At 47.3% G+C, this 21060-nt stretch overlaps 1 protein-coding gene across 2 annotated transcripts; it reads left to right on the top strand.

The window, feature by feature from the left end:
* Positions 1-12357: 12357 nt before the first annotated feature.
* Positions 12358-17471, top strand: LOC310842480 (tubulin alpha-1D chain). 2 transcript variants are annotated; one of them, XM_083734551.1, is made up of 4 exons: positions 12358-12461; positions 13813-14035; positions 14780-14928; positions 16391-17471. In XM_083734551.1, the coding sequence occupies exons 1-4, from the start codon at positions 12459-12461 to the stop codon at positions 17372-17374; spliced, it is 1359 nt and encodes a 452-aa protein (XP_083590677.1). In that variant the 5' UTR covers positions 12358-12458; the 3' UTR covers positions 17375-17471. The 2 variants fall into 2 exon arrangements, with proteins under 2 accessions (XP_083590677.1, XP_083590676.1); XM_083734550.1 differs by lacking the exon at positions 12358-12461 and having other exon boundaries at positions 13774-14035.
* Positions 17472-21060: the final 3589 nt, after the last annotated feature.

Genomic DNA, 21060 nt, shown 5'->3' with positions numbered 1-21060 from the left:
CAACACGGTGCCCTCCAGATATTGTGAACTGCAACTCCAGTCAGCCCCAGCCAGAATAGACAACAGCCAGGGATGTGGGAGTTGTAGTTCAAGCCATTTGGAGGGAAGCATGTAGCTATTCTTGCTTTATGAGGTTCAGTGGGACTTTGTTACTCCCAGGTAACCATGCACAGGATTGCATGCAGCCTAAACCTTAAACAGTTGCCCTTAAGGCAACAAAAGAGAACAGGCTCCCTTCCTCTGCTCCATGTGAACATTTATTAGGAATTATATGTGTGCAGCATAACTCTAAGTCTAAATCCCCCTCTTGGAAGGATGCAGTTTATGTCCTAATGCCACATACTTCATTACTCAGAAGAGAGTCCCACTGAGCACAAGCATACACATTCAGGGCCCTAAACAACATTTAAACCACAAAGTCCCTGCTGTACAACTAAATTGCAAGAATGCTCTGTTAGTCCTTTAAATAAACAAACAAACTGATGAAAACCAGCAGGGCTGCCTCCTCCCTCTTGCAGCAATGACACACCATTTTGTGTGCCCTTCCTCTGATTTTTCCCCTTTCCTTTTTTTTAAAAAAAGCTTGTCTACATCCAACTCTGCAGTGCAGCAGTGCACATTTCTTCTACGGCTGCAATTCTATGCACATTTACCTGGGAGAAGGTCCCACTGAACGCTTAAGAGTAGATAGCCATAAGATTGGGATAGAATTTATTTCTTTTTTAAAGGCAAGGAGCACAAGTATAGCTATTCTGCTGAAGCCAGAGGGTAGCTGGCACCCCCAATATATCTGGGAAAACCACACACACACACACTGCTGTAGCTTAGTTACAACACATTTTAAAACACATCATGAAAGCAAAATAAATACAAAAAATAAAATGCAATACTGATGGGGGTGGGAAATGAAACAGCTGCAGTAGAATTAATAATTGTGTTAGAAACCATTAAAAGTGATGAAAGACATGAAACACAAGGGGAAAGAAAACTGCTTCCATCTGGCACCCCAAATCCCACAAAGTCAGCACCTGCCAAACAGGTTTTGGGGGAGGGAGTTCCACAAATGAGGCACCACCAGAGATGAGGCTCTATCTGTGCTAGACACCCACCGCGTTTCTGAAGGTTGGGTTCTGATTGGGATGTCAACAGGCAGGCAAGTCCTATGGATGCTATTGATACAGTAGGACCCATAAGGCAGGGCAAGTTTAAAGTGCTATGAAATATCCCCCTAATGTTACTTGTAACCAAGGCTGCAATTTTATGCAGTTGTGTGTGCCTAAATCCCTTGGCCCTGCCATGAAGTGGAACAATGAAGAAAGAGGAGGGGAGGCTGCACTTCAGTCAGTGCAGCCTAACTCTAAGGTGCAGGTGTGGGGAATCTGTGGCCCTGCTGAACCTCTTCTTCCCTGGCCATTGGCCATGCTGGCTGGAACTGATGGGAGCTGGAGTCCATGTACATTGGAGGGCACTGAGTTCCCCAGCCCTGCTGCGAAGGATCAGGTTGCACATCCCATCAACACCATGGTTAGCTGTGACTCACTGCCATTGGTTTCAGCAGAACATGTTGCTTACTATGCATCCTATGCATGTTCACTCAGAAGCCAGTACCACTGACTTTCATAGGGACTACTCCCAAGTAAGCATCTGTAGTATTGCAGCCACGGAGGTTGATCTTATCCTAGTTAGGTCTGCATAGGAATGGATGGCTAGCAATGGCAGCCGGTGCCCATTGGAACTGGTGGGACAGACCAGTGGTAGGTGGCGTCAGAGCCAATGACTGGGGGAGCAAACACATTCCAGTTTTGTCATCACCACCCTCCCTGCTGACATCTACAAGGGGCAACACTGAGACGACGGAGGAGGAATATGACAGGCAGTGTTGTCCCCTGGACTGGTTGCAAGTAAGGCAAGGAGCAGTTGGTGGTTGTGGTTTAAGGCAGTGGTCTTCAAGGTGGGTCCAGGAGCACCGCCATCATGCAAAGGTCCCCAAATGCATGTTTGGGTTAAATGCATGTTTGGGTTAAAAGTGAGGTTGAAGATGCCTGGTTTAAGGCAGACTGAGGTTGGTGAGGCAGCTCCCATTTGACCCAATAGACCGGCCTCCACTGATAGAAACTCACCCTTAACTGTAGCTGGGTTGTGGCCAAGGTGTGATTTTTCTGTCTGGAAAGGACCTCTGACTGCTGTTAGCAATTTACTGAGTCGGCCATTCAAGGACAATGCCAGCCCGCAGTGATGGAAAGGCGCATGTGGGGGTGGGGGGCAGTTATGTGCCACATTGCCTAACAGTGCGATCCAAACCATACTTTCTCAGAAGTAAATTCAGCCTAAATTCTCATATTGTGATGCAGCTAAACTAAACCGGTCACTTTCCCCCAAAGCAGCATGTTTTTATAGGGCAGACATAGGAAGGGAAAATCTTTCCAAGAGTTGCTTCTGGAATCACAGTGGCACTGAACCAAATTTTACTCAGAGAAGACCCAATTAAATTGATGGACCCAACTTAGTTGGGTTCATTAATTTCAGTGCGTCTACTCAGAGTAAGACTTAGCTGAATGCCACCCACTGAATTCTAATGGTTAATGCCAGCAATAGAGCATTAGGGCCAGCAGTGGCTTTTAGTTTACTACTAGGCTGTGGGCACTGTGTGATTCTGTTCTTATTACTGATATTTCCAGAAAAGAAGAGCAGCTCATCTGCTTGAGCTTTCAAAAAAATGCCCAGATCTGATCCTTAAGACGTGCAGCTGTGCTACAGGGAAGGTGAATCTAGGTTATATAACGTGTATTAACAAAAAAATCCAGTGAATAAGTAGCAGTTTATTTCATAATCTCTCCCCTTCTATTTCCAAGTTATAAATAATGGTCTGGCCTAGCTCTGCTTTTGGCTAGACACTGTCATTTCTTCCCTGACTTTCCTGCTACCCTGATATGTACCAGAACTGACAGCTTATGCAAGTTGTGATTACCAGTTCGTACTTTGCATCCAAACTACAACTCCCAGCATGCCCTCTTAAAAGCTGTCAGTTTTCTGCCACTGTTATTTAAAGGGAAAGCATGATGCTTGCAGGATACTCTCTGGTGCTACAATTCAAAGAAGAGGCCATAAATTGGTGAGAAGAAGAAAGCATAAACTACACTGTCTTTATCAAAGAAGCAGTTACAGATAGGTAGCCGTGTTGGTCTGCCATAGTCAAAACAAAACAAAATTCCTTCCAGTAGCACCTTAAAGACCAACTAAGCTCATACCAAGAACTAACTTAGTTGGTCTTTAAGGTGCTACTGGAAGGAATTTTTTTTGTTTTATCAAAGAAGTCAACTAAAATTTACCAAAGATCTATAAAATTATACACGGCTTGAAGAACAGCAGAAAATAGGGGACAGATATTTTACCTTTTCACAAAGTAGCACGATGAACCAAACAAATTAGACACAGCAAGCAAGGAAACAAGCAAGAGAAATGCTCCCCTAACAAATAATACTATTGCTCTGTGGAACTCTCTGACACAGTACATGACTAACCATATATATTTTAAATTATTATTATTTTTATTAACAAACAAAATAAACCAAAGATAAAGAGCATAAAGAAATACAGTTACAGTTTGAAGGCAGCAAACATTGGACATTATAATTGAACTTGTTGTTCCAAAACATTACAAAAAATACAACTTTTTCCATAAACCTGTTAGGTTGGTTGATATGTATTCTTTTTTAAAAAAATAAGTTAGCTTAATCATAGTTACTATGGATGAAACTTTCTCAGTCCATTCAGATATAGTAGGAGATATGTTTTCTCTCAGTTTTTTAGCTATTACAATCTTAGCAGCAGCTGTAAGGTTAAACACTATTTTGTAGAATCATAGCGTTGGAAGAGAGAACCACGGTGCTAAACCTGCTAATCACCATTAACTAGGATAGCCAAGGCACTGACCACAAATGCCCAGAGACTGCTAGAAGCTGCTAATGGGGAAGGAAATATGATGCTTTAAGTCTCAAGAAAGGATCCCTCTTCGCCACAGCTAATATTTTCCTGCAATGCTCTGCTGTGTTCTGGGGTGCATCTTCAGAGAAGTGGAGAGACCCAACACCACCTGACCGAAACTTTTCATGAACTTAGTGTGTGCCCTGGAACGCCCCTCTGCAAAATGCAAGAGCTTCTTGATACCATTAATACAGAAAAAGCCCCCTAGAAGAAGGCCCGGATGTGAGCAGGAGTTTCCATGTGCTTTCTCCTCCTCTTGAGACAAGCCACACATGGAAGTAGCTGGGCATCTGCTGGTGAGGAAATGTCCTGGGTTTGCTATCTCCTTAATGCTCCTGTGGGTGGCTAAGGGGAATATCTGAAAGACAACCAGGGACCACCCTGGAACTGGCGTGGGAACCCCCAATCCTGCAGCAGGGATGCCCAGATCCAGTTGGAAAGTCTTGCTCCTCTTGCTCAGCTTTGAGGACTGGGGAGGGCTGAACATGGCACGAGAGGTCTAAACCTTTGGCCCTGCACCGCAGCCCCCATCCAAACCCTTCCGCGCCCAGGTGGAGAGAGCAAAACCTACAGGCGCAAAAATCGTTAAGTGGGCGGCCTCTTGTAAGCAGCGCTCCCTGGCAGGTGGCCAAGAGAAGTTGTAAGGCAGGGCAATTAGCTGAGAGTGAAGGGCTGCAAAGCGCGCAAAGAGTGGATAGTTGCCCTTTGATCACCGGTTTTGTGCACCTCGCCCAGACAGCAGGCGAGCGGGACTGCGCAGCGCATAGCTGCCCCGCCCTAAGGCAGCTGGTGAACTCTGCAAAAGCTACTTTCCAGGTGACCACCCACTCAAAGGCTGCTTGGCAAAGCCTTTTAGGCCTGCTTGCTTTTTGCACAGAACCCGCGATCCGTTCTGTCATGCGGATTAGCAGATTCTCCTTGATCTCTGATGGGTGCCTGTTTACGCGCAGGGCGCGCTTCAGCTGACAGATGGGCGAAACCCCCGTGTTGTGTAAGCAGCTCGTCAACAGCCCCCAGCAAAGCTGGAAAGGAAAGGAAATGCTCCAGTTCAGCGACAGCCAGCCAACCACACGGGGGCCTGGCTGTGCCAGAAGCCGTTGGGAGAAAAGAGGCAGGGAGGCAGCCGGGCGCAAAAGGGGAGGGCTTGCGGGAGGAAATGATTGGTTCGCGAAAGAATTTTGTTGAGTTAACAAGCAAGCCGAAGCAGCCAGCTCTTGTTGCCTGCGCCCATCAGATGCATGCTGTAATAATACAAACGGGCGGGGGGGTGGAGTGGGGGAATCCGTGGCTGAACAGCAGAGCAAATAATCCGCCTAAATTGTGCAGGGAGAGGCTGGAAGAGAGATTATCCCGCGCGCTCGGGGAGGGGCCTGTAACGTTTATTGATTCGCTCTACGTATAGCCACAAGAGAGGAGAGTCCAAAGTCACAACCCGTTCCAGAAACGTCCATGCCAGGTTTTGCACTAGGCCAAGTGACAAATGGAGGGAAATAAATGGGAGTTAGCTGGGCTGTGTTATTCTGTAAACTGCGAGATTAACATTGCTCTGGTCTGTTTTGTCCTGTTAAGTCTTATCAGCAGCATCGTTCATTTCCAAGGTTGCCCAGGACAGTGGAATGTAAATAGAGCATTCCCCAGTAAGCAGGTTTCCCTGAAGTGTAAAATGGGCTGCGGAAGGATAAGATTAGCCCAACTGAAACTTTGCACAGGGGAAGTTTGAAGTCTCTGCACGCTTCTGCTGCCTGGGACTGGAATGGGGTGGCTCTGTTCTTTCACGCGGCTGCTGACTGGGCTGGCCAGGGACAAGCTGTTCCCTCATTAACATGCACATTCCAGGGCCTCTGGGTTGCTTCTGGGCCACTGTTAAGGGGGAAAGATTGCTATAAGGAGGTCAAGGGCACAGTGCCTAGTTTCTGGCTTTCTATATTTTGGCACTGAGATCCACAGCAAGGGATCCATCAGTTCCATGCAGAGCAGAGTGCATGAGGAACCCTGCAGGGGACTTACACCCATCTGGCAACAACACCCATATTTCTGTGTGAGCTTTAGAGCAAATGCATGTGGGGCAGCAGAATCTGGAGGTGGGAGCTTGCTCAAGTTATGAGTGCTGAAGAGGTGTGGTTATTATTGTTATTGTTGTTGTTGGTATTTGTCTGACTCAAGAGACAAGGGAGTGTGCCTCCAGGGTGGTGAAGTCAAACTGCTGCCTTAGCAGCACCAAAGTGACACCTCTGGGGTGCAAGCCTGGGCACTGTGTGTGTGTGTGTGTGTGGGGTCCTGAGCTGCCCAGATGATGATACCCCCCCCCCCAGCCTCACTGTTGTGGTCCAAGGGAAGGCAGAGCAATATATTTGGCACTGGCTTGGCTGCAGGAGATTCCAGAAGGAGGCATAGGAGGCACCATCCAACTGTCTTAGGGACTCCTCTCCAGATTTGTGTAGGGTTTACTCCTTAGCCTTTTCTTCTTCTGAAGAAATCCTGAAAGGCATCAGAGGTTTTGGATCAGAATTATTCTTCTCCTAGATGGACTGCCTTGTTCTGAATATTTGAATCTGTTAAAAGATACCTTGAGAGTGTGTGTGTGTGTGTGTGTGTGTGTGTGTAATTTAAGAAATGTAATAAACCAAAATGCTGATTCCTTCCTTCCCACTACTTTCCTTTCCCCATATTTTAAAATTTTGATTCCATTCTTCCTCCAACTTGATTTTTTTTTTTGTAGGGCCCCAGTTCACAGCCAAAGTCTGCAAAATCTTATAAATAAAATCCATCTAGATTGCCCTGGTGCAGGGGCCCTCTTAGGAGCAGCCCGCGGGGCCCAATATGGCCTAATTGCTCCAATTGCCTTAAGGTCAGCCCTGTTGAGACTGTGCAGGGGTTGGACTGACAAGCCCTGCACCTTCTAGGTCCCTGGTGTCACTATTCAGAGTACAGACTCAAGGACTTGTTATGGAAATAAAGGGGGGCACTTATTGGAAATCAGTTTTGTCATCTCTTCCCCCCCCCCAAACCCCGAGAAAATGAGCCCAGGCATCTTTTATTCACAGTCGCATAAGCACTGCACTACACTACAGCATGGCCATAAACTTGTATGTTCAACTGCTGAAATATACACCCAATATGCAGCAATGGAGATTTATGTTACTGCTTTATGAACACTGTGTTTTATGAATGGAATTACCTAAGAGGGAATTCCAATAGGGAGCTCTAGAATCTGACAGCTAACCAATTGGGTACTACCAAACAGCGACCCCTATTGTTGAAAGCAGGGAATGCTTCAGCTCAGCCTTTGTACTGTTGACTGAACACCCCCTGCTGTGGAGATAATGGAGAAAGCTCATGAATTGTATCCCTTCTGGCATCCTGGCCAACTCTATTACGCTGGTGTAAGCCCTGGTGCATCAGAAGCACAGAATAGTAGCAAATAAAATCCGCTCATACGTCAGCAACTGATGAGACTTGTCAACCAGTTCTTCCAAAATCTTCCTAATTTATAAAGCTTCAAAATACAGGCCAAAAGAGAGCAGGTCTGGGAAGAGCGAGGCATACAATGGGCACCACCAGTGAAAAGGCCCTGCTCTGTGCAACTCCTGCCCTGTCATTTGACAGGGCAAACTTGCCCACTTGCCCTCCTTCTTGACATGGAATGCTCTCTATGGGAGTCTCCAGGTCCAGTACAAAGACCATAAGAAGGGAGAGCAGGGACTTTGAAGTTCCCAACAGCTGTTAATCAAGCAAGCAAGCACACAGGTTACCTTTGTTACAGCCACATGACGTGTGATGCTAATTATTTCCCCCAAGTGTTAAATGATAACTAATCAGAGGCACCTACAGGAGAGCTATGAGATTCAGGTGAGGGTCAGATGCCTTGTCAATCCCAGCAGGTATATAAGAGGACGACCAGGCCTGCAGCCTGCCCAGGGCGGAACAGGGTCTTTGTGCCTCCAACGGGCGCTGGAGGCGCTCAGGCACCATGCCCCCACTCCGCCTCACTTACCTCCTGCTCTCCCCTCCCCAGACTCTCCTCCTGGCGCCCTCCACAGCCTGGCACCCTGGTTCACTGCGCCACTATGCCAATTGGTAAAGACGGCCCTGGCTGTGCTCAGCAAGAGATTCTGATGAGCCAGTGTCTTCTCTATCTCCCACATTATTCTCATACATGCAACAAACGTGTATTACTACTGTTTGCCACTAGAGGGTGCTACCAACCCAACGTTCAGAATAGTTATGTCCTGGAGAAGTGGGGTTTGTCCACCACAACTCCTTATTGTGTGGAATCAGAGACACACAAAAATGACAGACATATCTTTTGCTTTCCCTTACTACTGTTATAACGGAAAAATAACCTGTTCCTTTCCCCTTATGGGGTATCTAATAGCCCATATAGAGTCCTTAAGTGGGTTCTTTATCGGTAGGAGAAAATAACAGAGGCCAACCAGAGAATATTGAGGAGCAAAGAATCTAATAAGCCTGATCTTTACTAAACTGTTGCAACAGTGTCCCCCCCTCACCCCCCGCAGGGAGGGAGGAGAGGAACCCAGAACAATGGTGTGCAAGCCCTTATATAGACATTTGAAATTGCCCATCCTGTAGGTTAAGACCCCCCCCCCAACATCACAGAAGGAGGCGGTTTCCAACAGAAATATATCAGGGGGGGGGGGGAGTCTACAACAGAAATCCTGTCTGTCAGGATACCTGACAATGGTCATTGATTGCTTTACCTGGGCAGCCTGGCCATTCTATTGTGATGGTTAATAGTTTAGTTCCTGAATCCTGGTCACAGGCTCATCCTATTCATACACAAATATGCCCTTAAGACAGGATTTGTAAGCAAAGGACAATGGGGAGGCTCTCTCCATTTCCTCTCTTACTGCAGAGGAATATTTGCGGTCACTGGAAGAGTCAAAATGGCTTCAGGATTGCTCTCCTGTACTATTTCAGACACATGGTTTATATAGTTATGTATGTGTTTGCCTTGTACATTTATGAACACTTATTTTATATTTGAGGCCTTAGAATTCTTATAACACTGCCTCCTCCACTTTTTATTGTTTCCTTGAATATATTTAACAAAAAGTTCTCAAAGCATATTCAGAGAACTAGTATGCTTGATCTGTGTCAGCCTTGCTCCAAGATGCAGCTGGAAGAAGCATGAGACCTGGGTAAGAAGCCAGCAGCTTCCGGATGGGCTGACAGGCATGGACAGATTCTATCCACCTTCCAGCTGCATGTTGGGGTGTGGTTATTTGCAAAAGATCCACCAGCTTGGAACTAAAGGGAGGCATTCATCTCCTGTCACTCCCCAAAGATGCTGCCAGAGATAGCGTATTCTATCTAGCCGTATGAGCACAACTAATATGATGTATGTGTAATAACATACAGTAAAGAAGCAATAACTATGTTCTACCTCTAGCAATGGAGACGGAATACTTCTGAATGCCCGTTGCTGGGAATGGGAGGTGGGCAGGCTGCTGTGATGCTCAGGTCCTGCTTACAGGCTCCCCATAGGTATCTGGTGAGAACAGGAAGGATGCAGGAGAGAGGGACCATTCGTATAAAGATGCCCCTAAACCATGGATGGAGAACTCTGCACCTGGGGCTGGATAGGGCATCTGGGACCTCCACCTCCAGGCTATGCCTCCCCTGTCCTCTTCATGCTCAGCAAATAGGCTTTCTCCCCCATGGTCTCCAATTGCCATGCAGGGGGCATTGTGAGGGGTTGCAATTGATATAGGAATGGTTCACCCTCCGCATGCCCTGCAACCCCCTTACCGAAAATCCATATGCACACAACAATTGGGCTTGAAAAACCCAGAATCTTTGAATTTGGCCTACATGTGCTCCACAGTTGTAAATTGACATCCTATGCCCTTTTAAAATGTGGGGTTTTTTTGGGGGGGGGGAGTTATTGGATTGTTGCTTTTATTTTGATTATATATTTTGTGGTTTTATATTTTGATTTTGTTCTGTGAATCTCCCTGAGACCTCCGGGTATAGAGCAGTATATAAATTCAATCAATTAACAGATGTTGAGTCCGACCCTGACTAGGATTTTTGGCTAATGCTTTTACTCTGCCCCCCAATTGCACCATGAAGTTCCTTATCACCAAGGTCTCCAAGGAAGCCTTTTAACTCTTTCCTGAGCATGGCACAAGAGCAGAGTCCTTACCTGCTCCACTGGAGGGTCTCTTTCTGGGGAAGCCTCACTGCCGGGCATGGCTTCTTGACTCTGGCAGCCTGGAATGGAGATTGCAGCTTGGATCCCTTGATGACCGCAGCCCATGAACTCAAGATTTGCAAACTTCCACTAAGATCCATTGCTAGGATCCTTTCCTGAGCAAGATGGCCCACTGCTTTACACTGCGGGTAGGAATTCTGATCCCCCAAAGGAAAACAAGACGGAGAAACCCAGGCGAAAAGGGAAGAGGAGCTTTTCCCTTCTAGGAAAGCACCTGTGAATCTCTGCCCTGCTCCCACAATTCCAGAAAGGCCGCTGCAAACAATGGTTCTCTGTTGTTCTTCCCTAACTCTGTTAGTTCTCTGTTGAGACTTGCCGGTTGCCTTGGCAATGCCATCAAAGCATGCTTAGTGGGTTATGCACCACAAGGGGGCAGCGTTATCCCTTGCTGGCTGCTAGGTTGCTGGGCAGTGGAAGGGTAAACTCTATCAAGTCTTGACAAGTCTTACCTATATGCATTCCATGGAGTGACTCCCCCACTCTATGGTGAACTCTCTCTCTCTCTCTCTCTCTCTCTCTCTCTCTCTCTCTCTCTCTCTGTGTGTGTGTGTGTATTGTGGCTCAGCGCAGGGTTGACAGAAAAAATGAAGGACAACCAACTTCTGCCTTGTCTCATCACTGTCCCCATGGTCACCGCTTGGCTGAACATGCCATTAGGCAAACAAGGAAGCGATTCAAAGGCCAGTGTGGATCAGAGAGAGAGAGAGAGAGAGAGAGAGAGAGAGAGAGAGAGAGAGAGTGCCTTGGCCACTTGCATTAGGTAACATTAGTTGTTGGGAATGGCAAGCAAGGAAAGGGCTGTTAAGAATATAAAAAGAGCCTGCTGGATCAGGCCAATGGCACTCTGTTCTCACAGTGGCCAACCAGATGCTTGTGGGAAGCTCCTAAGCAGGACTCCGTCACAAGAGCACTCTCCCTTCCAGTGACTAGTATCCAGAAGCGTTTCTACCTCCAACCATGGAGGCAGGGCATAGCTATCACGGCTAGTTGTGCCTGTGTTCTGTTTGAAGTTGTGCCTGTGTTCTGTTTGAAGGCTTCCCATAGACACCTGGTGGGCCACTGTGAGATAGGAATGGAGGGGAAATTTGATTGAGCTTTGTGTTTATACTTCTTCAGGTTCAGGGAGACCAGAGGGGAGGGGAGCTGTCTGTTGCAGCCTGACTCATCACTGCTTCATGGCTCCTCTCCAGCCTCCGCTTCTAATTCTGATGCTGGACTGAACTCTGCCACAGCTTCTTCCTCCTCACTAAACCCTGTTGCCTCTTCAGCTTCTGACCTCCTCCCAGTCTGCTCCCTCTAACCACTCATCATCATCCCACCACCAGTCTCCTAGCTCTGAGCCTTCTTCCCCAACTGGTGCCTCCCACCACGGCTCTGCATCCAGCCAGTCCATGACAGGTCCTTGGGAGTCTCAGGCCAGCCCCTCCTCAGCCACCCCGCTCTCTCCAAGCCATTGCCAACCCTGTTTTGTAGCCTCCTTGATTTTTTTTATTTTTCTGGCTGGAATTGCCCTTGAACTCTGATAATGCCTCTTGCTTCCCTGGCTGGAAGGTAGGATGTGTATGCAAGTGTGTGTAGAAACTAGCCTACTGCACAAAGGTGTTTAGGAAAGCTTTTAATGTTTAATAGGTTATTGTATTTTAATGTTCTGTTGGAAGCCGCCTAGAGTGGCTGGGGAAACCCAGCTAGATGGGCGGGGTATAAACAAATTATTATTATTATTATTATTATTATTATTATTATTATTATTCACACCTGCTGCTCTGTGCACTTTTTTCTCTGGCCCCACCCACCGCTGTCATGTGGCCCTTGGAAGGTTGCCCAGAATATGGCCCTTTGACAGAACAAGATGCCCCACTCCATGCTAGCACAACAACAGGCAGGACTGGGGCAGTTTATAACAAAATACCAGTGTTTCCTCTTTTTTTAAGGTGAGGCTTGGCTGCACACGTATTAATCCTCTGGGGACAGTCCCTCCCCAATACACAAGTCCCTAGTTATGTTTGGTGTAACCAAGGCTTAGCTTGGCTTTCTCTGAGAATTGTGTGTTGAGTCCGGCCGTAACTCAGAAACCATTCAGGCTAAGCTCCGTGTCCATCTCTAACAACAAAGCATCCCTCGTGCCTGGAGATGGGCTGTGGAATGTTATAAAAGGCAGACACTGCAGGAAAACCCCTCAGTTACCAGCCTTCGTCCTCTGAGCTCATCGGCGCCAGGTCGAAGGAGACAGTTTTGCAGGATGGTGAGTCTTGCCTGGACTTGTCGGCTGGGCTGGAGCAGCGAGGGAATGGCAGCCTCACTCGGCATAGCCGTCAGGGCCATGTGGAGGCCTCCCTTGTTTTAAATATAGTGCCGTACGATCCCCGTGCCCTTCTAATGGGAATGCAAGTGCTTTTAGATCTGTAGCCAGGGTGTTGTTCGAAGTATGCAAGGTGTAGGGAAAAGAGGATAAAATAATTTCACAGTGTAGGAACAGGAGGGAAGAGGAATTAGCACTCTTGATGGTGGGGTGTTTTTACCAGTTTGCCCTCCCCTTTTTCCTTTTTCACTCAGCCTCAGTTCTAGATAATGGGAAATGGGAAATACTATTTTTTTAAAAGAGAGAGAGAGAGGGAGAGAGGGAGAGGAAGGGAAGTCCAATCTCTGAACACTGAGAGATTCTAGGAATTCCAGACCCTTATCCAGAGTTCAGTTTCCTCAGAATAAAGGACAGTGGTGTCTTTAGGATGTATGGTTTATTTACACAGATATACAACCTGAGCCTATGGTGGAGAGGCTCACAGCATTAACACCCCAAGAGGGCCTTCCTACTTGCAGAGCCACAGCCTTGGATTCATACAGAAATCAGGCATGGCTATGTCTCTCACAGCTGCCCAGCCCTCAGCCTGCCGCATTTTGCCTCTAGCTCTCACAAACAACTCCCAAGAGGGAGTGGGGGAGGGACGGATATCCATTTGTTATCTGGCATGGAGCCACTTCCTTTGTTACCTTAATGACCCATACTTAGAGGACTGTTTCAACAATTTGAACCCTTGTTAAGATTTTAACACTTGCTGGATCCAGGAACTAGAAGGGTCTGGGGCATGCAGCCTACCCCCCCCAAAAAACTTTTTCAATACTATGACAATATACTAACTTTGGTATGCAGCCCACCATGTATACCCTGAGTAAACAACAACAACAACCTTTTAAAAAGAGATTTTATGGTGTAGTGCAGTCTCCCCCAAGATGCAGGGGTACGTATACCCCTAAACATTTTGTGAATCTTTGTACTTTTGTCCATTTACTGTATTTATTTTTCCCGGTTTGAACTATAAAATAGTGATTTTCTTGAGTCAAAATGATAGTACCCCTGAACATTTTTTTAAAAGAAAAAAAGCACTGGCTGTTGCTCTGGCAAAGACCAAGCTCCTGTCTAGGAGTGGCCACCCCAGAGCCTGGGAATACTCCACTGCCCAGAAAGCTGCATTAATCTGCATTTTTGGTGGCTTGCCACAGGAGGCAGTGTTATACAGGGAGTTTCCTGTTCTGCTGCTGGTAGCCCCTGACATGTAGCTTCCACACCAGTGATGGATCTGCCCCTCTTTCCCCAGCGCGAGTGCATTTCTATCCACGTGGGCCAGGCTGGTGTGCAGATTGGCAATGCATGCTGGGAGCTGTACTGCCTGGAGCATGGGATTCAGCCGGATGGGCAAATGCCCAGCGACAAAACCATCGGAGGTGGAGACGACTCCTTTAATACCTTCTTCAGTGAAACCGGAGCTGGGAAGCATGTGCCTCGGGCTGTTTTCGTGGACCTGGAACCCACTGTGATCGGTGAGGGCTGCATATTAGGGGCGGAGTCTGACCGGATCCTCTGTGTATTCTGATTGGATACTGATCTGAGACATTCTCGTGGCTGCCATGGTGGTAAAAATATAATAATAGGTGCTTAAGAACATCCTGCCCTTTAATGGTACCCCAGGGTAGAATTCTTAACCCTGCCTAATGTTGGCCTGAAGCAGCTTGAATGAACCGGTTAAAGAACCACAGGGATCCATGACATTCATTTGTTAAGAATAAAGGTTGTTCTTCAGTCGTTAAGAACAACAGGGTTGTTGTGAGCTTAAAATGGGTTGGAGTTCCTAGGAAGAAAAGTGGTATAGACATGTAATAATAAAACAAATGGATGTAGAAAGCAAATGGATGGTGCTAGGAACCCATTTCAAGTTTGTGTTGCCACACAAGGACATTTAAAATGGCAACATCCTCCCAGATTTGTCTGTATTCTCACAGTATGTCAATAGGAGACAGCAAAGATTTTGGAGTGTGGCTTTCTATGGAAAATGTGCTTGCTGTGGTCCATGTCTGTATCCCCTCTCTGCATGTGTACGGTGGCCCATTGGCTAGCTGAGAACTCTCTAAATCTGGTGAAAAGATTCTCAGGTCAGGGCTGAACCCATATCATAATCTCAGCTATTGAAACCGAATCCCCATCCAGCCTTGGTCTGTCGGCAGAGTAGGCTAGGAGACAAGAGAGGTGAGGAAATGACTTGACCTACTGTTTCCTCTGCAATCCAGATGAGGTTCGGACTGGCACGTACCGCCAGCTCTTCCACCCAGAGCAGCTGATCACTGGCAAGGAAGATGCTGCCAACAACTACGCCCGTGGGCACTACACCATTGGCAAAGAGATCATTGACTTGGTGCTGGACAGGATCCGGAAGCTGGTAATTGGGCTTGGTGGCATGGGAGACCTGGGGCAGGAAGGGGCTGGATCTGCTTTCTGGAATCTGGGAGGAGTTCTGGTTAATGAACGCAGAGGGGAGATAATGAGCAGCTTGTGTTGATGCTGCACAAGTTCAGCTTCCACTGCCTCAGGGAACTAGATTATAGTGCAGAAGGCTTATCCACACTTAAGTTTTGCCCCACACTTTCTAGGCACAGGTCCACACTTTCCCAGTCTGTGTCTGAGTGCCCCCCCCATTGCATTTCCCAGGAAAACCCGATCTTTACCACTGAATCAGAACAAACGGTAATTCGGATTTTGCCATGGATTGCTGTTTGCTCCAATTTGGTAAAGAGAGGGTTTTCACTGAAAAAGTGGCCAGGTGTGTGTGTGACACAGACCTATAAAGTCTGGACCTGTGTTTAGAAATGCAGAGCAAAGCTAAGTGTGGATGAGCCCTAAAACGAAGGGCTAAGACCTGAGATTGGAGACAAGCCTTTTACTATCGAAAAGCAAGCAAAGGCTTATTGCCAGTCTTGCAGCTTGAACTTTGCATCACCTGACATCGTATTAACATCATGTGATTGACAGGTGGGCAGCCACAACCACCTGTCCAAATAAGTTGTGGAGGGCAGGCCCATCTTGGATGCCTGACTGTAAGGAAGGCTGGGTACTGTGAACACTTGAGAGCACAGTGACCTGTGGAGCAGGCTCTTTCTCTCCTCATGCAACAGCCAGTCTCCTACAATGGTGACACAATGGCCGTCTGTCATGAGGTACTCCACAGGTTATGTAGCAAGTACACCTTTGCTGGAATGAAAGTGTTTTAGATCCTTCCTACTGCCCAGATGATCGATTAGTGAGAAATCTGATACTACACTTGATTTTAGCCAAAAGACCGAGAAGCGATGATTGGTGGAGAAATCTGGTTCAGTTTAATTCATGCATCTCAAGCCCATGCATGAACCAAAACAAAGCTTTTCTTTGAAATTTGCACTTTCCTGAAGTTTCTGTTGCAGTTCTGCAACCAAATGATGTGTGCAAAAATGCACACATTAGGGGGAAATGTGAAAGTAATGAACAAAAATGCAATAGATTAGGAAAAGCAGCTTGCCAAAAATTGTGTCTATTAGTCAAAGCAACATATATTAGGAGAAATCCAACAAAAATGCTGGTGAATTTTCATGAGGACTTAAAAAATATTCAGCAACCTCACTGAATCTAAAACTGGCGAAATTTGAGACAGAGAGGAGTGGAAGTTAACAAATTCATCCATCCCAACTGGCCAGCAGTAGGGCTAAACTTTAATGCTGAAATACAGAGACTTGATTGTGGGTCTCCCAGAGGAATTGGGAGACAATAAAGCAGTGGTTGAGAGAGTTTTGGAGGACTCTATCCCATTATTCCACCCCATTCCCTAACCCCAACTGACCACCGCTTGGTTTGTTTCCTGCATTCCATAGGCTGACCAATGCACAGGACTCCAGGGATTCCTCATCTTCCACAGCTTTGGGGGAGGCACTGGCTCAGGATTCACCTCCCTGCTGATGGAACGGCTCTCGGTTGACTATGGCAAGAAGTCCAAGCTGGAGTTCTCCATTTACCCAGCTCCTCAGATATCAACAGCTGTGGTTGAGCCCTACAACTCCATCCTCACCACACACACCACCCTTGAGCACTCAGACTGTGCCTTCATGGTGGACAATGAAGCCATCTATGATATTTGCCGCAGGAACCTGGACATCGAGCGCCCAACTTACACAAATCTGAACAGGCTCATCGGCCAGATTGTGTCTTCCATCACAGCCTCGCTTCGCTTTGATGGGGCGCTCAATGTGGACCTGACAGAGTTCCAGACCAACCTGGTGCCCTACCCTCGCATCCACTTCCCTCTGGCCACTTACGCCCCGGTCATCTCTGCAGAGAAGGCCTATCATGAGCAGCTTTCCGTAGCGGAGATCACCAATGCTTGCTTTGAACCAGCTAACCAGATGGTGAAATGTGACCCCCGCCATGGCAAATACATGGCCTGCTGCCTGTTGTATCGAGGTGATGTGGTGCCCAAGGATGTCAACGCTGCTATTGCCACCATTAAAACAAAGCGGACAATCCAGTTTGTGGACTGGTGCCCCACAGGCTTCAAGGTGGGCATCAACTACCAGCCCCCGACTGTGGTTCCTGGTGGGGACCTAGCCAAGGTGCAGCGGGCAGTGTGCATGCTGAGCAACACCACCGCCATTGCTGAGGCCTGGGCCCGCCTGGACCACAAGTTTGACCTGATGTACGCCAAGAGGGCTTTTGTCCACTGGTACGTAGGGGAAGGCATGGAAGAAGGGGAGTTCTCTGAAGCACGAGAAGACATGGCTGCCCTGGAGAAGGATTATGAAGAAGTGGGAACAGATAGTATAGACGGTGAAGGAGAAGAAGAGGAAGGTGATGAGTATTAGCACAGCTCAATCTGTGTTATATGGGGAATTAAAGTGTCCATTGCCTTGCCACTTGGGGATTCTCTTTGCAAAATAAAATATTAACTGGGTCACAGAATGTGGTGTAGTTTTCTTCTTGACTCACACCTGCTGCCTTGCTCTGCTGGCCTATAAGCATCAAGAAGTCACACGCCATTCCTGAAGGTTTGTACCTCTGTTCAAATGACATTGTCCCACATGGGACACCTAAGTCCAATCCACATAATAATAATAATAATAATAATAATAATAATTTTTTATTTATACCCTGCCCTCCCCAGCCAAGCCGGGCTCAGCGCGGCTTACAAGCAATAATAAAAACAAGATGAATTATTACAACTTAAAAACAAAAATAAAATACAACATTAAAATAATGGAACATTAAAATATTAAAATGTAGCCTCATCGCAGGAGGAGAAGGAAAAGAAAGGGGAAAAAAAGAGAGGGAGGGAATCAAATTGGCTCCAAGCCAAAGGCCAGGCAGAACAACTCTGTCTTACAGGCCCTGCGGAAAGAAATCAGATCCTGCAGGGCCCTGGTCTCATGAGGCAGAGCGTTCCACCCAGCCGGAGCCAGAGTTGAAAAGGTCCTGGCTCTGGTTGAAGCCAATCTAACTTCCTTAGGGCCTGGGACCACTAGGGTGTTGTTATTTATGGACCTTGAGGCTCTCCGTGGGGCATACCAGGAGAGGCGGTCCCGTAGGTACAAGGGTCCTAGGCCTTGAAGGGCTTTAAAGGTCAAAATCAGCACCTTAAATCTGACCCTGTACTCCACCGGGAGCCAGTGCAGCTTGAAAAGCACTGGGTGAATATGCTCCCATGGCAGAGACCCCGTGAGGAGCCTCGCTGCTGCATTCTGTACCCGCTGGAGTTTCTGGGACAGCTTCAAGGGCAGCCCCGCATAGAGCGAATTACAGTAGTCAAGCCTGGAGATGACCGTTGCATGGATCACTGTGGCTAGGTCGGGGCGGGAAAGGTAAGGGACCAACTGCTTGATGCGGCGAAGGTGGAAAAATGTCGCCTTGGCTGTTGCTGTAACCTGCGCCTCCATGGAAAGGAAGGCGTCAAGGATTACACCCAAACTCTTAACGGAAGGCAATGGCACTAATTGGGCCCCCGCAAGAGAAGGGAGTTGGTCCCTCATCCCCATGCCATCCCGACCTAGCCATAGGACCTCTGTCTTCGAAGGATTTAGTTTCAATCGGCTCCCACGAAACCATCCAGCCACAGCTTCCAAACATCTGGTCAGTGTGTTCGGGGCCAGGTCAGTGTGGCCATCCATCAGCAGATAGAGCTGAGTGTCATCAGCATATTGGTGACAGCCCAGCCCAAAGCTCCGGATAATCTGGGCAAGGGGGCGCATAAAGATGTTAAAAAGCATTGGGGAGAGAATTGCGCCCTGCGGCACTCCACACACCAAGGAGTGGCGCGATGACATTTCCCTCCCTAGTGCCACCCTCTGTCCCCGACCAGAGATAAAAGAGCACAACCAGTTACGGGCTATGCCCTGTATCCCCACGTCTGCGAGGCGGTGGTCCAGAAGATCATGATCGACCATGTCAAAGGCTGCTGACAAATCTAAAAGGATCAGCAGTCCTGACCCGCCTCGATCCAGTTGTCTACGGAGATCATCTGTTAGGGCAACCAGAGCTGTCTCCGTCCCAAAACCAGGACGGAAACCGGACTGAAATGGATCTAATGCCGATGTTTCCTCCAGAAACCTACCAAGCTGTTCAGCAACCACTCTCTCAATTACCTTACCCAGGTATGGAAGATTTGAAACTGGGCGGTAATTGGATAGGTCTAAGGGATCTAATGAAGTTTTTTTTAAGAGTGGACACACCACTGCTTCCTTCAGTTCCCCTGGGAATGTCCCCGTGTCAAGGGACAAATTGATAATTTCAACCAGGGGGGTTTGCGCAACATCTGGACACTCCCTAATCAGCCAAGACGGGCACGGATCAAGGAGGCAGCTGGTGGGCCTACCAAGTTGGAGGAATCTATCCACATCAGTAGGGAGTATCCGATCGAAATGGTCCAACACTGGACCTGAAGTCAGTTGAGGGGCCTCCAGTTCAGTCACTGTATTTAAATTGGCAGGGAGGTCACGGCGGAGCAACAGGACTTTCTCCGCAAAAAAACTCGCGAATGCCTCACAGCTGTGGGTTGAATTTGTGCTTAAATTTGGTTGTCCTCCTAAGGACGTTATTGACCTAATTATTTTAAAAAGTTGTGCCGGGTGAGAGCTAGCGGATGCAATGGAAGCTGCAAAGTAAGATTTCTTAGCAGCTTTCATAGCCATCTCATAGGCTTTCATAAGTGTCCTATAAGATGTTCTTGAGGCTCCGTCACGAGTCCGTCGCCATACTCGCTCTAGCCGTCTGAGATCCCGCTTCATTTTCCGGAGCTCAATTAGTGGTCTTCTGTGGTACTGCCACTCCTTGTTTGACATGATGCCCTTGACAAATGCCCCTCCCTGTAGAAATACTGCTACATAATTGGCTAATATAATTGTCAGCAGCTTCACCAAACCAAAATTTACAGGGAGAAGCCCTGATCATTAAAACCCATGTAAATGTTGTAGAAAAGTCCCATGACACAATCCTATGTTAGTCTATGAGACTGGCTCTCCAGTGAAGGACTGGGGAACCTGTGCCCTCCTTGCACTCAATAAATTATGGGACTCCAAATCCCATGAGCCCTAGCCAGCATAGCTAATGGCCAGGGATGATGGGAGCTGTAGTATAAGAACAGCTAGTGAACCACCATTTCCTCCATATTCTTAGTGTGTAGGATGGTCGTCTGAAGTACTTTGTTATTACAGTTTATACAGATGCAAACCAAAGAGGGCTGAAGACACTTGGTGGTAAGGAATAAATTCACCGATTCTGCAAGATCCCTTCAGAATCACAAAGAAATCTAATGGGCTTCTGTGGAATTCATTTCTCTGCTGTTAGGAAACCCAAATGGCTGTGTTTGAGCTATCAAGAGAGGCACCGGGGCAGAATTGTCTTTTTGTTTCTGATATAACTTGGGACAATAGTTGATATGTGACAAAATTCCTTGACATTTCAAGGTGGTGCTGCGCTACTCACATCCTCATTTCAAATAAAGATCTGATTCAGCAAAGCTTACACAGATTCCCTGATTGCCATCAGCCTCCAAGGCTCTGTGTGAGTCAGGAAGCTTGGTTATGGATGCCATAGGAAGCAATGCCTACTGAAAGAGGATACTGTCACTGAACCTCTAAGGCATAGTTTGGGTAATTCCCAAGTTCTCACTAAGGCTACAGAAAACGACCACTTTTCTCTGCCTTCTTCAGCAAGTTTATATGCACTAACCATAGACAGCCCACTTCCCCTTTTCCTTCCCTTTGGCCCCATATCTCCTGTATCTGAGTTTGGTCACATCTGCACTATAGTTTTAAGGCACTATGACCCAACTTTAAGTTATGACTTCCCCCAAAGAATCCTGGGAACTGTACTTTAAGACTGCTGAGAGTTATTAGCAGATCCCTATTCCCCTCATAGTAAGGTTACCAGATTCTTTTTCAATGAATCCGGGGACACTTTTCAATTTCAGTTGAAGGGGTTGGATTTTGTCAGGGGACTGATTTGTAAATCCGGGGACTGTCTCCGGGAAACAGGGACGTCTGGTAACCTTACCTCA

This window comes from Podarcis gaigeae (assembly GCF_964106915.1).
Source record: "Podarcis gaigeae genome assembly, chromosome: 1".
NCBI classification, from domain to species: Eukaryota; Metazoa; Chordata; class Lepidosauria; order Squamata; family Lacertidae; genus Podarcis; species Podarcis gaigeae.
The sequence above is the reverse complement of the archived record's forward strand: the minus strand, read 5'-3'. Positions and strand labels throughout refer to the sequence as shown.

Excerpts from the sequence above, each read along its gene's own strand:
- LOC310842480 (XM_083734550.1), top strand. The coding sequence starts at position 13,789 with ATGGATCTGCCCCTCTTTCCCCAGCGCGAGTGCATTTCTATCCACGTG. Across the intron at positions 14,036-14,779 it reads CCTGGAACCCACTGTGATCG|ATGAGGTTCGGACTGGCACG; the intron begins GTGAGGGCTGCA and ends TCTGCAATCCAG. Across the intron at positions 14,929-16,390 it reads TGGACAGGATCCGGAAGCTG|GCTGACCAATGCACAGGACT; the intron begins GTAATTGGGCTT and ends TGCATTCCATAG.